Raw genomic sequence first — 14253 nt, 5'->3', positions numbered from 1 at the left:
GACGATACGAGAGCAGCGAGCGCCTTACATGGGCAGGGAGGGTTTACAGGTGCCCTAATGAGAGGCTGGTACGACGGTAGCCAGCGCGTTACGTGGGAACAGTTTACTCGGGTTGGCATTGGAACACACGCGGGGGAAATTATAAACACGTGGATAACAACCCTAGCGCGGCAAGATGACAAAACGGAATTCGAAATTCAACTCAAGCACGGTGTGAATCGCAAATGCATTTCCGAATCTCAAATTAACTTAACGGTAAATTAGCGAAGCCATTTCCGGTTTCCAGATGAATTAGAGACACGTAAACAAAATTCGGACCGTTCCTTAATTTAATATCGAGGCCCTATTTTTGGCCTAAAACACTTCCTCAGCGAGCGTGCACGTGCACGGTAGCACGTGCACTTGCACCCATTAACCTCTTTCCATTGGCAATTGGGTTTTTAATATTATTTACAAATGAGGATTTTAAGAGTGTCTCTGCGTTTCCTCTGCCGGGCAGCATTCCTGAAGAATACGTCGAGTTTATGAAATGTCACAATCAGAATCTTTACTTAGAACCCGATCAGATACGAATCTCTTTTTCCCACAGATGTCCAGTATGGGGCGGTACAGCAAACAATTCATAAACCACGATAGGAGTGCCACATAGAAAAAATTGTATTCAAGTCATAAAAATATAAATAACTATGCCATTTATGAAAACCAACAACAAAAACCGTCCCTGGACCACACCAAGGCAACACACGGCAGTCCCTCAATACAAATTGCACATTAAAATTGAACAGTGGACGCATAGGCAAGGATCAAAGTTACAAAACACGCCTGCAAAATGATATCACAATGTGCCAACACAATCTGCCAAATGTACATTTTTGGGCAAAATTGTAGCCGTGCGCATCGCTTTCTGCTGCTCCCTTGCTCCCTTGTTGATGTGCAATGATGACATTACATCCCCTACTTAATGCCCAAGCCTGGAGGAAATGTTCACTATTCTGGCCCGCTGCCTGACGATGCCGGTTCTATCGGCAAAACGTCTGCACGCCAATTAAATGTTGAGAGATCACTCAAAAGCAACAGCACCACCGGTTGTGCTGCTGCTGGAGTGGGGATAAATCGGCACGTTTGCTCATCGCGTGACAACTTCATTAACCGGCTGCATCGGCTGCAAGGGTATCTCACGGCACATTTTACGTACGCCATCGTCGGCTTGTAGGATAAACAAAACGGCGATTTCCAAAACGTCGAATTTCAACGCCAGCGCGTCGGCGGGACAGCGCATAGCCACGTCCGTTTTCATTCCTCCCTTCGCGTTAGCACGCTCGGTAACGTACGGTGCGTAAGAAATTCGGCCACATTTTTACAAAAACCAAAACGGACCCCCTCGTAGCCTCTCCGCAACTCCCGACAATCATCGCCGTGGTTTTTTGACGGGCGAGCTGCATGCATTATTTGCGAGCCCGCGCACGGCAAGTGAGACGGGCAACGAGTGATCACGGAGATGTTTTATTCATGGACCCTCAAGTTGTTAAAAAAAAAAATGAAACTTTAATGGCAACCGGGCTTGTTTTTTTTAAACCCAAAAAAATATATATAAAGGTTCACAGTGTGTGGAGGGGGCGGCAGGTGATGAGGAGTCCAGCAATTTACACCCGAGCCCCAGAGAACCATGCATCTCCACTCAGGCCTCATTACAGGCACAGCAGGTGGCTAGCTGTAGCACAAGATCACAGCCAGCGGAGCCATGTTTCATATCGCCGGCCCCAACGTACCATGGGATTGCTCGATGTGGACTGTACGTGCATGCGAGAGACCATTAGTCCATGGAGCCGGAGAAAATATTTTACTTACCGGTACCGGCTAAGACAGCAACACTTGAGTCGAACCAATGTTATGATAATAATCATAATAATACGGAGCTTGATCACCCAGGAAAGATACATCACGTCTGAAGACCCTTTTGTCGGGAGGGTCCTGCCACAGTGGGATCTTTGGCCAACACCAATGCCATTGTGTATCTATATATTTTTTCATGTTTTTAGTTATGGGATGAAACCGGAGAACCCAGAGGAGAGCCACGCAGAACAGGGGGGGAGAGAATGCGCACAGACTCCACACGGAGAAGGCGCCTGAGTCGGGAAGCAAGCGAGCCCCTCTCCGTCCTGCTGTGAGGCACGAGCGTGAACACTGCGCCAAAAATAAAAAATAAAATCTCGACACATTCGTCGATTAAAAAGGAAACACATAAAAGGCAACGTTTCGGGAAATGGCCCCTTCTTCGTGGCACGTAAATTGCCCTCGTGGACCACTGCCAACGCAGCAGCAGCAGCATCACCAAAAACTGCGGCTATTAAACAAGGATATCATCGCACAGTCCACTTGTTTCGAACCTTGTACAGAAATTGCCATCGCCTAAAACTTGCCACCGCTAGTGGCATCGTGTTCGGCTCCGACCCGCGGATTACACACGTGGGGAGACTCTCGCTCTGCCTCGATGATGAGAAATGTAACACCTCCGAGAGTGTGGAGCAGGAGGTAAAGGGAAGTAGGCGGAAGGAAAAAACACTGTGACGCAGTAAATATTACACACATAACTCAGTCCCTTTCCTATCCAAAGTGTTTATTCAGGCCCAGATCGCTCAATATCTTAGATGCCCCACAGCACTAAAGTGCACTGTACCGAGGAGGCAAAAACTCACACGGTCCTCACTCATGTTCTATTACTGCCCCCCACACCTGGGATTCCATCGCTTCAAGTCGACTCACAGAGAGCCACAGGCTCATACAGAAACCCACAGCCACATACAGAGAGCCAAAGGCTCCCACAGAGACCCATACATAGGCTCCCACAGAGACCCGGACTCTAACAGAGTACCATAGACTCCGATAGAGACCCATATACTCCCACAGAGACACACAGAGTCACACAGAGAGCCATAGCCTCACAGAGAGACTTATAAACTCACAGTAAGACCCCACAGACTCCCACAGATTCACACAGAAATGGATAGATTCACAGAGAACCATAGACTCACATAGAGCCACACACTCATACAGAGAACCACAGATTCACACCGAAATGGATAGATTCACAGAAAACCATAGACTCACATAGAGCCACAGGCTCATACAGAGAGCCACAGACTCACAGAGCGATAGACTCCCATAGAGACCCATAGACTCCTATAGATATCCTTGGATTCACAAAGCCATAGACTCACAGAGAGACCTATAGACTCACATAGAGACACCACAGAATCACACATAGCGCCGCAGACTCACACAGAGTGCCTCACCAAATGCGTTCCTGTCCATCAACTTAACTTTGGTGAACCCATTTATACTGCCAGATGGACAGAGCAGGGTGGGATTTAAGAATCTTGCCCCATCGTTTAAACTGCCGCGCCAAATCTAAGTCCAGTGAGTGAAGCAGTACACCACTGCGGCATTCCCTTTAGAATATTAACGGACTATCAATCTCCATTTGTTTTTCTGCTGTCATTTTATTTTTACTCAACCACCAAATAGGATTTGAACTCGCAGCCTTCCTAATGCGTGCCAGCCGCTCCCTCCACCTCTGAGCCACTCGGCCGGACCTCTTCCTGTTATGGGGCAGCGTCAATCAGAAACATTACTCTTGCGTGGTATTGCCATGAAAAACTCCGACATTTCTTTTGAATTTTTGGAGCCAGGGGGAAGATTGTGATGAACCACAGCGGTTAAACAGCCCAGATTCAACTCACCCATGCATCTCAATAACACAAAACTACCGAACACAAAACTCCTGCCAGTATTAACGCGTCCTAAGCGTTCACCCTCGACGCCAAACCATTACGGACGGGCGACGACCGATTGTTCGCCATGGCGATCGATGATGATGGCAACGATGATCGCGACAACGGCGAAGGTGGTAACTCAGTGGCAGGAGGACGAAAATATGTTTCGGGCGGTAAGTGCTGCTTTGGCAAGTGGCCAACCAACAGCAATGCTCGCCACACAACAGTTCCACCGTCAGACCCTCCCCCCTCTACTGCCCACGTGCTATCGGCCCGGCGCTCCTTGAGGAATCAATGTAACCAACGCGGGGGCGGAGGGGGAGTGAGAGCGAAAACTTCCAACGGCGCCGCCCGTACCGCGCTACCTTTGCCGCTCTGGCACCTGGCAGAGAGTTCTAAGGGGACCTGGCTCGCTTGGCGAGCGAGGCTTGCTGAGACGGAAGGCCGCGCGAGGAAAGTTGCCTGGGGAACTGCAGAGCTGCAGTTGTGATCCGAACTTTACCCCCACCGGGGGAACTCTTCGCGTTGGGAGGAAAATAAAAAAAGAGATCGCGCCACGTAAGGCCTCGACCGCTTCGAAACGGGCCGCAAAGATGACGGCCATCTCCGTTAGTGCAGGCGAAGGACGGGTGACGGGTGGCACTCAACGGGTGCCGCAAGGGAACGAGTTTTGACCCGGCAAAAGAACTCTGCGCTTGTAGTTTTAGTGACGCGGCCGTTCAATTCCGTCATTGGCGGCGTCTCTCTTTGCGCTCGGTAGAAAGGGGCTTATTTCAGATGGCGGGTGGTGGGGGGGAGTTGGGAGGGCCTCGGGTGATGTGCCTCGGGAAACTGAGCCACACTCGGTAGACACGTATGTTACCAGACACGCATGTTACCTTTCACGCTGCTGTTAGGGAACGCCGAGTTGCGCGTTACTGCGCGAGCCGCTTAAGTGGTTTTGAAGCCCTGTTTGGCGATCTGTAAGGAAAAGAATACCCACCCCCCCCCCACCCGCTATTCCCACTGCGTCAAACAATTGGGGCCCGATTGTGATACGAGCGAAAGTCATCCGCAGCGACATGGGGCCAGTTGTGTTATACGCTTGGGACTAAATAATCGGAGTACGGTTTCCCGCTGGAGCTGAGAGAGAAGATAAACTAAAGAAAAGATTTCGATTTAAAGCTTTCGTGACTGCAGGGATTCATCTTCTTGGTTCTTTCGGTAAAGTTACGTGACTTTACCGAAAGAACCAAGAAGATAAAGAAAAGATGTGGTGGGGGGGGGGGGACACCACTGTTTTAACAACAAAAATTACAACAGCACGGCCGGCCACACACACATTCATTCTTCAATACTTATTGGAAATCTTCGCGGAGGGACTAGCCGCCGGAGGGCAAAGTCAGCTAATCTAACGGCCGACGCGTCCGCGCGGGACACGACGGCGCGCGTGGACGTGTCCGGCGACCCGTTAGGCCAAACCCCGCCTGAGGCTGTGCCCTACACGGGGGCCGTCGGGTGCCACCACTCCACCCGGGTCATCATGACACACACCGCGGGAGGGGGGGGGGGGGAGACGACGGCGATCGGACCACATGGACGATCACCGGATGTGCCAGGCTCGGGTCTGAATGAAGCTCGTCGCACAGCGCGGCTCAATTCGATTTGCGTGCATACCTTTCCTCTAGGAAGCTGCTGCCCTGCACCTTTTTCAAAAGGACAGTTGGCTACGAGACGCCGGCACGTAACGTCCCACTCCCGCGGAAAGTGCTGGGGGGACCTTCCCCAGTCCCCTAAGGACGAAGCCCCCGCATTGCAACGGCGAGGCTACGTGCCTCGCCCGCCCGGCAGAACGCGAAACCCCTTCGCCACTCAGGCAAACGCTCCGTGCCCATGTAACGAGAGGTATCGGGGTCCCAGTCCAGAACCGTATTATAAGAGACCCCCCCCCACCCCCCCCCGAACCCATCCGCCCACCACGTTGGTCTATCGACCAATTGTTTTTCTGTCAATCCTTCCCTATAGCTAACTTTCAACTGTGCTCTGAGGAAGGGCCGTTGCCCGAAACGTCGCTCGTCATATACTCGCCCGGTTGAGGCCACACAGTGTAAACAATGAGTCGAGTTAAATAAAATAAAAAACTTATGCTGCCTTGCTCAAACTTTCATTTAGTGTTCTTATGCAAATTGTACTCATATACTTGATTTACTATTATTGTGTATATATTGTTTATTGCTGTAACTTGCTGCCCCCGCCGCCCCGACTAGACACGTGTGAAAAAGAGAGCTTCATCGCCCATCGGATTTATCTCCTGCAGTCTGAAATAAACATTCTGGTTCTGATTAGCGTCTGCGGCCGTGGCCAGCCAGTTGTTGGCAGGGAGACGCCAAACCGCGGAGGTGTCTGGCCGCGCGTTACCGAGATACAGCTCACGTGACTTACCATCTCCTGCGGCTAGCCGCGCTAAAAGCGCCTCAAGAGGACGCACCAAAGGTTGGCGAATCCTTTCATCCGCGTGCGGCTCAAAATGGCACGATAAAAAATTAATTACCAAAAATGTAGGTTGACATTTTTTTTACTCTACTTTTTTTTCTATTCTGGAGCGAAAAAGTGAGCCGTTCACCGCCCGCGTGTGAATTTCCAACCCCATCCCATCTGTGATTAGATACTTTTGGATGGTCAAAGGACGTTTGAACACTCAATAGATTTTATGAAATTTCAAAATCAGCTGGGTAGTGAGATGACAGTACGGCAAGTGGGTTCGTGAACCTGTCTTTGCGGAGATCCGAGTGGGTCGTACGATTCGGCAAGACTCACCTTGGTAAAGAAAAAATACAATCGTAAATAATGTACACTTGAAACTTGAAAAAATATCATCGTTATCGTAATCAGCAATAAGTGTCTATACAAGTTAATAGGCTTGTAAAGATTTGTCGCCGACCAACTCCCCCTTGCAATTATAATAACTGTCACGATGAAGCTGACGGTCCGCGGTAGTATTTCCATGATTAACACGCCCACCGTATTATTCTCAGATAAAGCAACATGCTAATCGTAGGTGCAAAAGGACAAAAAGCAGTTATAAAAAAATACGAGTTTTCAACCTAGATTTAAAATGATACAGCTCCAGTAGCTCCCTAATATCGGAAGGAAGAGCGTTCCAAATGGCCGCAGAAGCGCATCCGAAAGCGTGCGATGCGCTGACCGTCTTTGTTCGATGGGCTAGCCAAAAGCGTCTGCTGCGAGGAAGACCGGATTTCGCATGATGGTTCATCCTCTTTGACGAGATCAGCGAGGTGTTGTGGTTAGATCCAAGGGAAGCAGCAGAACCAAGCATGGTAACAGTCGAAGATTCTCGGGGCAACTCCGAGTCAAGCAGCGTGCGTGCGAGCGTGCGATGCGTGCGTGCGGAGAGGCTGCCGAGTGGGAACGAGGGAAAGCCGTCTTGTCTGCCAGGGCACTTTTGAGGGCCCGGAGCAAACAATCCCTGCGGGCGGCGCGACCGCTGTGGGTATGCGGACGATGACGCAACTCCGCGGCGACAGCAGCAGATGGTCCTCCGGTCAAAAAACCTCCGCGGTCAAGCGAGCGTAGGGGGGTTCCGCGGCACCGCGGTGGCGATTCCGCACGCTCCTCGATCCGACTATGAAGAGTTACGGGCGATGGCGACAAGTGGCGCAGGTGGGCAGTGCCAAACTCGGACGATTACTCGTGCCCCCCCCTGCCCCCCCAACCTCCTCCCAACCACCACCTCCTTGAGCGTGATGCATTTAAATTACAAATTGGCGCTACCATTGCATCTCACAAGAAGTTTTTTTTATACATCTGGGGGCAAGTCGGTGCACCGATGCTGCACGGACTCGCATCACATTCCCCCAAACCCACCCCCCACCCCACCCCCTCACGCCCCCCTCCCGGCCCAAGAGCCTGATGAACACAAAGGGCAGCTGTGACGGCGCCGCCACCCTGGTGGTGAGCCCCAGCGAAGGGGCGCGCCGGCAATCGGGGAGGGCCGTGTGCCGTGGCGCATATTTGCCATGCGGCGGGATCCGTCACCATCAGCACCATCGACATCCAGGATCAATCCACTGCGTGAAGAAGGCCGCCGCGAGTGTCATTGTTGATATATATATCGTAAGACGTCTCACGATATATATATCAACCAACCCGGCACCAGGACACGAACTGATTTCATCGCAGCGACCCTTTGGTTGTTCAACACACCGGGCTGTAAACGTATTTCCCTTCTGAGTGTCATTAGGTCAAAGTGATATCCCGCTGAAATGAGCTTTGAGGCTGCGGCTCCAGCGCCAGTCTACAGCCCTCAAGAGAGTGGTGTTAATTCCACATTCCAATGGCAGGGGGCGGTGCGTCTAGCCAAAGGACAACCGCTGTTGACATAAAGTGGTATCAATTTTATCAACTCTGGAGCGATTATGGGATGAGTCAACCTCCTATACCCCCCCCCCCCCCCCCAAATGGGGATTCGATTTGAACTCTCAACCTTCCAATTGCGAGCCGTTCGCTCAACCGCTGAGCCCCCGTGGCCCCGATATTTTAGTTTAGTAGGGATAGTCGTAGCGGTAGTAGTATCTCTCGTCATGATTATTCGAGTGCTGATTACTTAGCACTGTCGAACGCGCTGCCGCCCCGCGCGGCGATGGCAGGATGCCATAGCGTTCGTCGCTTCCCGGGCACCGCTGGGTCCGCGAAGCCGTCTCGCGACCGCCTCTCCGTTGCGAATGGGTCGAGAAGAACGGCGCACGCGCGAGTGTTAGGTCCTGCAACGCTCCGCACCATGCATTCGTCTTCGGGAGCGTCGAGAGTTGGCACCGTGGAAGCAGTCACAAGCAGTGCGGTGGCTGTCACAGGCGAAACCTTTCGGCATATTTGCAGATAGTCCTTTTTTGCTCTGGGGTTCTGACTCGAAGTTTTGGAAACCCTTCCATTAATTTGGCCGATTTCCCCAAGTGAATGTTCCCAATAGCAACACAACGTTAGGCTCAAGTTGTGTTCATGTTGGATTGTCGTTAACAGTTACAGTGCGCTCCAACATCGTTACAGAGTGACGGACGAACAGAGAGCCAATGCATCAACACTCTAAACCGCAGCTGGAAAGAGTTTGAAATGTTTTTTTTTGTAAATACGTCAAGTAAGCAGTAGTGATCTTAAAATAGAGATGAAGGGCTTATGTTTCATTTGATCCATACAGGTGTACATATGATGAAGGAACTCGGGGGAACACGTACACATGTGTATAACACACTTGCCCGAACATACAACCAAACACCAAGACACAACACAATTTGCATTTATATTGCGTCTAAATGCAACCGCGTCTGCAGATGCTTCACAGGGAGGAGGGGCCAATCAAAAAATGTACTCTATGCCACATGAAACCAAATGTGGGTCCTTAAGACTCTACTTGAACAAGGGAGTAGCTGATGCACTTTTAAAGCCTCACTTCTTCTCCCATCACATTTTCGGCACTCCTACCGTGTTTCTGTGCTGTTTGTTGCTGTAACGTTCTCACCCGCCCCCGACTAGACATCTGTGAAAAAAGAGCTTTCTAGCTCATCAGATTCCTCCTACAGTATAATTAAATATTCTGATTCTGATTGCTCATCTTTCCTCATCCCTCCCCCCGAACTCTTGTCCCGTCCCTCCCCTATAGCCCTTCCCTGACCGCTGTGTGCCCTCTCTATTTCGCTCACTCATTCCTCGGCCCGTGCACTGCCCATTGCCGTCTAAGTCACTCTATTGCTATTACCGCTTTAAAACTTTGTAAAACAACGCCCATCTTGGGCGCTCTACATATATAAAATAAGATGAGAGGAGGAAGAGAAATACAGAAGAGGAGAAGGAGCGACCTCCTCCGATGGAATGAAGGTTTTGACCAGGCGTCGTAAAGGAGGAGGCCTTCTTTGGTGGAGCAGAGCCAACGCAACTCCGATTAGTGCGTTTGGTTACGCACGGTGCTAAAGAAGTTCAACATACATACGTAGACACATGCCGGAGAGTAGAGTGAGACGGGGGAGGAGCGGGGAGAGGACCTCCTCATGTGGGGAAGTAATAAAACATGGCACGCAGAGCGTAACTCATGGTTGCGCGCGGCATGGCGCTAGATTTAGAGGTGTTTAATGCGGTGTTGCTGTATTAGAACATAAAAACAACGCCGCGTATAATCTCGGCTCATTAGAGATCAGCACTGAACTCACTGAAGGCTAATAAACATAATCTAGCAAGAGCGACTGAACTCCGAAACCTAAAAAAAACTTAATTGCATCTGAAAAACACATTTGGAGAGAACTAACTAAATAAAACGAAATGTGATTACGTAAAAATGACATGTAAGGAAGACACGCTCGCGATATAATGTAACGCCAATGTGTATTTGTTGAACAAAAACACTCGCTACATTATTTATTTTGACTATGATTACTGTGCTTGTTTAACCCAGGAGAGCCTTGCGGAGTCTCAAGAATTGTTTTCAGGAGGGCCCTGCCAAGTGTGTGCAACAGGGCAGGCGATTTTGCGGTGAGCATTCCTAACAGAGTAATCTGCAGGGAGTCGCTCGGCACTGGGATCTTTGGCCAATCCGGACTAAAGTAAAAACTATACAACGAAACGATTGTTTATGTTACCAGGAACGGCCCACTGAGCTATATTGCTCTTTTTCAGAAGCAACCTGGCCACAAATGATAGATCGACGAAGTGGCTTATCACGTGGAAAATTATAGCGGCCAAATACCCTAAATGCACGTTTCTAAATTTGGAGGGAAAACCTGGAGTAGCCGGAGAAAAATCCACGCGACCACGGGGAGTCCATGGAGGCGTCAGGTTCGGGATCGAACCCACAACCTCCTGCATACCCTGCAATAGTTAAGGTACAGTCACGTAGAAGGGAAATAATAAAATAATACAAATAAAACATAATAAAATACAATTCTCACGACGTTTCGGCCACAACGCAAGCAGCCGTCCTCAGGTGAAGAACAGGTCTGTCGGAAAGACAGGTCTGTCGGAAAGACAGCGTCTGTTTCCGACAGACCTGTTCTTCCACCTGAGGACGGCTGCTTGCGTTGTGGCCGAAACGTCGTGAGAATTGTATTTTATTAGATTTTATTTTATTATTTGATTATTTTCCTTCTACGTGACTTTACCGAAAGAACCAAGAAGATGAATCCCTGCAGTCACGAAAGCTTTAAATCGAAATTTATAGTTAAGGTAGTTAACATCTCGCCACCGTGGTGCCCTACATTTGCATGTGGTATTTTTGTTTTAGTTTACATGCCTCAAGACATTCAAATATTTATTTGTATTATTCACTTGGAAAAATACCATCACCCACCCCACTACCCTCCTGCTCCCACCTCTCCCACACCCCCACCCTACTGTGAAAATGCTTGTAGGACCCTCCTAACCAAGAGTGTAATGATACTCACTCTCACCAAGGCTTGCCTGGGTAATAAACCAAGCGTTGTAATGATATCGTCATTCTTCAATTAAGACTGTGACGCAAAAAGGAAAAGTAAATACGAGTCGACATTTCGGGCAATGGTCCTTCTCCGTAGCACATGGGGAGGGGGCCAGAGAGGGTAGAGTGGATATACGCCGAAGACTGCCCTTCATGTCATGGTATGAAGTCCTGAGTTCACTTCCCGAGTTCAATACTATGGTATAAGTGCAGGCTCCAACTCTTATCCAATCTACCTCTCTGGCCCGCTACATCTACGTGCTATGAAGTCGGGCCATTGCCAGGGACGTTCCCATTTACATACTTGTCCTATTAGAGCTGCAGCATTATTGATAAACATGTCGAGTTACTGATAATGCAGCAGCGCCAAACATAATCTTGTTAAAAAAAATTCTGATCGGCTAACTTTCTGTGGACACACCATTAATTGCAGAGAGTCAACAGCTGTTGCGTTGTTGATTTTCAATGCATGCGTCCAATGCTAATTTTGTATTTGGAGTCTTTTAAAATTGTATCCGTACACAAACACGCACGTATGGCGCAAACGGCCGCCACTTGTTGACAAGCAACGATGACGATACCGTGGCCGCTCGTGCCAAACTAGGTGCACTTTCAGTCCGTCAGGCAAGGCGCGGAAGTGCTCTCCCCATTGCCAGGAGGGACCGGGAAGAGATCCAGGGTGTTATGGATCGACTGACTGAGACGATCGGCCAATGCACCCGCTTGTGCTCCTCACTACTGACAGCGGCAGAAATGAAGACAATGCTCCCCCCGCGTAGCCATTTAACACGCTGTTATGACAAGTGCTGTTGGTGAGCATCTATTATTGAAGCTGGCACGCTGCACAAGTGGGTGGTGGTGATAGTGTGGCTGGGAGCCACGCTGAATGAATCGACCAACGGGATGAAATTCGCCGATGTTGGCCGTAGGACTGGAATCAAACTCGGAACCGCTGCATTCGCAGCGCAGAAGCACTAACCAATACTCCAGCAAATGCACGGTACACGTGCAAGCGCGAACACACGCATTTAGATATCGTTATATATATACAGCTAACCACTACAAATTAGCATGAATAAATATTTGAAAACAACAGCAGACTTCTTGCGCGCTCAGGCTAATGTAACACGTAGGAAGCGGAGCTTAAAACAGTGGCTGATCCAAGCAGATTAATTTTCACGCCATTATCCCTGCAATATTGGCATTCCTCGTGTTCGTTTACGGCGGGCAGATACAAAAAATACAACCAATGTTTAATACGAATAACAAAAACTCGGGGCATCTCGCAAATTAAACGGCTGAATGTGATGCCATTTGGGTGCCTTATAATGGAAGGTCATTCCATTACTCACCTGTACGCAGAGATCTCCGGGTTCGCAATCATGATAGATTCCAGATGGAAGCGACCATCTCCGAGATAACTGCAAAATATCACATGGGTGCGGGGTGGCGGGAAAGGGCAAATGGTAATGAGGATAAAAAAGATGGGGGGTACGGAGCGTGAGATTGGTTAACAGGTGTAGAGTCTAGCTGAGCTGATGGGTCATGCAAATGACCACTTCGTAACTAGGCCACCCACTTGCACCGCCACCACCATCACCAGCACCACACACCTAGGACGGTGTGGCACGTACGGTTCATGAGCAGCATCGACTTTACGGGATTTTAATTATTTACGTGAATCAAAGCTTCCCCCACCATAATCAATCGAAACCACATCAATAAAGCCCCCCACGTAATGCGTGAATCTACGTTTGTTTGTAACGTCTCTGCGCGAAAGATGAAAAGCGACGCGGATGAATGAGAACGAGCGGAAATGGAAATAAACGAGAACGCTGTTCGCCCGTTAAAATGCCCGCGTTGACCAAAAAAACAAGAAAGCCCCCGCGGTTTGTCTCTTTCCGCCAAAACCTCTGCGCAAACGACCGAGGGTCATTTCTTGGTCGATTTCTGCTGAAATGTCAGATGCGGCATGGATCGTCACACGTCCACGCCAAGCTGTCGCTTGCAATTATCACGACGGCTCAAAAACGTGGCCGAAATGCCGAATCGAGCGTTGAATCTGAGGGGAGGGTTGAAGGCAGGGAAAATAAAACTCTGGGCGAGGGTAAATATCGTGCGCGTGGCAAAGTCGATAGGCAGAACGTGTGCTCCTGGGGTAGAGCGTGGGTGCTCCCACCTGTTTCCGAGCCCTCTGGGACCAACGTAGCCAAATGCCTCCTAGAGCAGCAGGGGCTGGCTCTCTTGAGCTGCCGTTTTCGTCGGCACGCGAGCGAGCAATTGGCAGGGCCGATGTTGTCACGTCAGGAGTTTAGCTTAGAACAACCGAGTCTGGCGAGAGGGGACCCAATGACAATTATTGCCACGTTGTCATTTGATTCTCCGTGCTCGCATATCATGTGCTCGTGATGTTTACAGAGTCATTAACCCCTTTCATATTCGCTCTGCGTAATCCCCTCGGGGACTTGAACAACAAAAACATTTCGCCTCTTGCCGGAATTAGTAACAAACAAATAATTAGCGAGCACTGTCAAAATTTATGTTAACGGCGGGAAGGCACGTTAGAATCCCTCCGCATACCCCCCCCCCCTCAACCCCCTAACCCCTATCATCCCAATTGTTAAGATGTGGGGGTCAGGAATAAAAAAGACTCAACACATTCGTCAATAACACTGAGTGTGGGCTGACAAGAAAACATTCATAATAGGCGACGTTTCAGGCAATGCCCATGTGTGGCGAGTGGTTGTGGGTTGTGTGGTGAGTGGTTGTGAGGCGTGTGGTGAGTGGTTGTGGGGTGTGTGGTGAGTGGTTGTGGGGCGTGTGGTGAGTGGTTGTGTGGTGTGTGGTGAGTGGTTGTGGGGTGTGTGCTGAGTGGTTGTGTGGCGTGTGGTAAGTGGTTGTAGGGTATGTATTGAGTGGCTAGGTTTGGTCGTCTGGTTTCATGGGTGAGTGGCCGTGTCTCTGTGTGGTGAGTGGCTGTGTCCGTATCGTGGACGAGCAGCGGCGTTGTGCCGTGCGCCGCTG

At 49.9% G+C, this 14253-nt stretch overlaps 1 protein-coding gene across 1 annotated transcript in view; it reads right to left on the bottom strand.

The window, feature by feature from the left end:
• The window catches only part of DPH1 (diphthamide biosynthesis 1), a 106075-nt gene that overhangs the window by 42872 nt on the left and 48950 nt on the right, over positions 1 to 14253 (bottom strand). The window contains 1 exon segment of the mRNA XM_061561927.1: positions 12582 to 12650. Coding sequence (XP_061417911.1) covers positions 12582 to 12650 — 69 coding nt within the window.

This window comes from Lethenteron reissneri, chromosome 28, assembly GCF_015708825.2.
Source record: "Lethenteron reissneri isolate LAM-NWPU_2019-01 chromosome 28, ASM1570882v1, whole genome shotgun sequence".
In the NCBI taxonomy this organism is placed as follows: Eukaryota; Metazoa; Chordata; class Hyperoartia; order Petromyzontiformes; family Petromyzontidae; genus Lethenteron; species Lethenteron reissneri.
Note: the sequence above shows the minus strand (reverse complement) of the source record. Positions and strands in the feature narration are given on the sequence as shown.